The 3,170-nt window shown below is 34.0% G+C and overlaps 1 protein-coding gene across 1 annotated transcript; it reads left to right on the forward strand.

The window, feature by feature from the left end:
• Window positions 1-495: 495 nt before the first annotated feature.
• Window positions 496-2,254, forward strand: LOC129910928 (dnaJ protein homolog 1). The gene is made up of 2 exons (XM_055988535.1): window positions 496-706; window positions 1,006-2,254. The coding sequence occupies exon 2, from the start codon at window positions 1,023-1,025 to the stop codon at window positions 2,028-2,030; it is 1,008 nt and encodes a 335-aa protein (XP_055844510.1). The 5' UTR covers window positions 496-706; window positions 1,006-1,022; the 3' UTR covers window positions 2,031-2,254.
• Window positions 2,255-3,170: the final 916 nt, after the last annotated feature.

Raw genomic sequence — 3,170 nt, forward strand, 5'->3', positions numbered from 1 at the left:
ACCGAACAAAATGGACCTTATGCAAGTAAAATTGTTACTTGGGGAATGTGTAGTTGTTGTACTAGATTTCTACTCACGAGTTAACTACTACCTCCAATGGAACAAGGCTTTTATTGGCTTGTTTATTGGAGTTTTAAAACCAAGAAGATTCAAAATAAACATCTCTCGAAAAAAAAAATGTAAAAGTGTAAACATACCCCAAGCTGTTCCCAACATTTCCCATCTTCCACTGAACACTTTCACAAAAGTGTACATTCAGAAAATTCCGAACCATTCCATCTCTGAACTCAGCTGTTTCACATCACTCAACGTCAACACAACGCAGGTTAAATTAATTCACTATCGAATTTGCTGGAATGATCTAGAACAAAAAGTGCATTTATAAATAGCAGTGCCCATCCCCGCACACAAGTCATATTAAAAAGAACATTGTGAAACGAAACAACATCGTTGCAGAAAAATCAAAAATCTATTTTTTTGTGTAAAAAAAAACAAGTAAAAATTTTAAACAATTTATCAAGTAAACCAAAAACTATTAAAAACAAGTGAAATAAATAAATATAAAAAGTATTAAAAGTCAAAAAAGTATTGAAAATTCAAAACAAAAACATCTTCAAAGTTTTGAGTGAAATCTACAAGTTTTTTCAATTGGAATTGCAAAATAAATTAATATTTCTATACATCTTCTACATTCCTTTAAAAAAAGGTAAATAAATCAATTTTGTATAAAAAAAAACAACGTAGTAGTAAATTTTTCTAGCAAATTCTTGAATTATCGATGAAATCACCTTTCTCCTATTTTTCATTTGTTCATCTAAAAAAAAAATCTGAAACAAATTGCATACGCGTCCAATAAGAAATCCACAAGTGAAAAAGAGACAGCTGTTTCAATTTCAATTGATTTCTAGAAATTTCTTTTTTACTTGCTTCTGTCAAAATTGAGAAAAATCCCAAAAAAAACCAACAAAATACTAAAATTCTATTACTTTTTTTTCTTATTTACAGAAAACTAACCTTAAAAAATGGGAAAAGACTTTTATAAAATCCTTGGCATCTCCAAAGGCGCCTCTGACGATGAAATCAAAAAAGCCTATCGCAAACTCGCTTTAAAATACCATCCCGACAAAAACAAGGCTCCCGGAGCCGAGGACCGTTTCAAGGAAATCGCCGAAGCCTACGAAGTACTCTCTGACAAAAAGAAACGCGACATCTACGACAACTCTGGCGAAGAAGGTCTAAAAGGTGGCATCCCTGGCAACCATGGTGAATACTTCCATGGCGATGCCAGAGCCACCTTTGCCCAGTTCTTTGGCTCCTCCGATCCCTTCGGAGCCTTCTTTGGCTCCGACCCCAGCCGAATCTTCGAGTCGCAAACAATGTTTATGGGCGGCGACGATGACATGTACCAACAAATGGGTTACGGTGGGAATGGAGGCGCCTTCCGCTCACAGTCATTCAATGCGGCGCCAAACAGAAAACGACAAATGCAAGACCCCCCAATCGAACATGATTTGTATGTTGGTTTGGAGGAAGTCGATCGAGGTTGCATCAAAAAGATGAAAATCTCTCGAATGTCAATGGCCTCGGGAATGCCAAAGAAAGAGGAAAAGGTGCTCAATATCACAGTCAAACCCGGCTGGAAGGCGGGAACCAAGATCACATTCCAAAAAGAAGGCGACCAAGCGCCCGGCAAAATCCCAGCCGACATAATCTTCATTATCCGGGATAAGCCACATCCCCAGTTTAAGCGCGAGGGAAGTGACATCAAATATTCGGCGAAGATTTCGTTGAAACAAGCGCTTTGTGGAACAGTCGTCCAAGTTCCGACTTTGTCTGGGGACAAGATTACAGTAAACACTCAAGGCGAGATTATTAAGCCAAATACAGTAAAGAGGATAAATGGCAAAGGATTGCCATTTCCTAAAGAGCCATCACGACGAGGTGACTTGTTGGTGGCGTTTGACATCAAGTTCCCAGACTCGCTGATGAGTGGGACAAAGGATTTGCTTACAGAAATCTTGCCAAATTAGACTGAGTCTTGAGAGAAGTCTAGGATAAGGAAGACAGATAAAAAATGAGTAAAGAAGGAAGGAGAATCTTCTGGAAAGAGTTCTGACTGATGAACAAAAAGCGGGAACGATGACCTCAAGCCGCTTTTTTTTTTAGATTTTTATCAAGAAAAAAAAGGATTCACTCACACGTCTAACGACGGATAAAAATTTTAGTTTATTAAGAATTTTTAAATTAAATTTAAATTAAAATTAAGTCGCCTCTTAGGGAAAATAAAAACAAAGTCTTTCTAGAAATTTCTTCCAAATTGGCTTGATTTTTTGTATAATTTTCATTTGAGGCTAGAAATAGAATAGAAATTTTGTTTGTTTTCTTGCAAAGATAGAAATTGTATGAAAAAAAAGAAAAAAAAAAATCAAATCTGAAATGGCGACTTATGTAGAATTAAAAACAAAAATTAAGAGAAGAGATGTACGTTTTAGTACGCGCCTGTGTATTTATATAAATATATAATAACCAAAATGTAATTTTTTTTTTTTTTAGTTTAATAAGAATTTTATTTTTTAGTTAAAATATGGAAGATTTTTAGCTTGTATCTTGTAAAACTAGAAACTAGAATGCTTAGATATTCAATCTTAAGCAAAATTTGTATAGAATATAAATTAAAAGTATTGTAAAATAAAAAGCAATAACCAATTAACTTAGAAAAGAATTGACTTTTATTTTAATTATGATGGTTTTCTGAGAAGGAATTTTCATCTAATTTTTGATAAGGGAAAATTTTGGTAAATTTTTTATACCTACGCAATAGCACTCAAATGGGTCATCTTGATTGAGAAGGAAAATTCCACTATGAATTTTTTATCTAACTTGTTTACTACTTTGGTGACGTCGGCGACCTTGATTATTTTGTTTACTTGGCATTGATATGTATTTATAAGTAGTATACATACATCACGGTCATATTCAAATCTATTTGTCGTCATTGAACTAGATACAGATAGACGAAGATTTGGCGATTGTTCCTCATTTCAACAAAGTTGAGGCCAGTGTTGCTATAAAATATTTTATGAAATTGGGAGATTACCACATCAAAAATCGGGGAATCAGTAAAAATTAAAAAAAAAAAAAAATCAAGACTTAAAATAAAACAGATTTTA

Source organism: Episyrphus balteatus, chromosome 2, assembly GCF_945859705.1.
Source record: "Episyrphus balteatus chromosome 2, idEpiBalt1.1, whole genome shotgun sequence".
Classification (NCBI taxonomy): domain Eukaryota; kingdom Metazoa; phylum Arthropoda; class Insecta; order Diptera; family Syrphidae; genus Episyrphus; species Episyrphus balteatus.

Bases quoted from the DNA above. Each gene is read 5' to 3' on its own strand.
- LOC129910928 (XM_055988535.1), top strand. From the start codon at position 1,023: ATGGGAAAAGACTTTTATAAAATCCTTGGCATCTCCAAAGGCGCCTCT.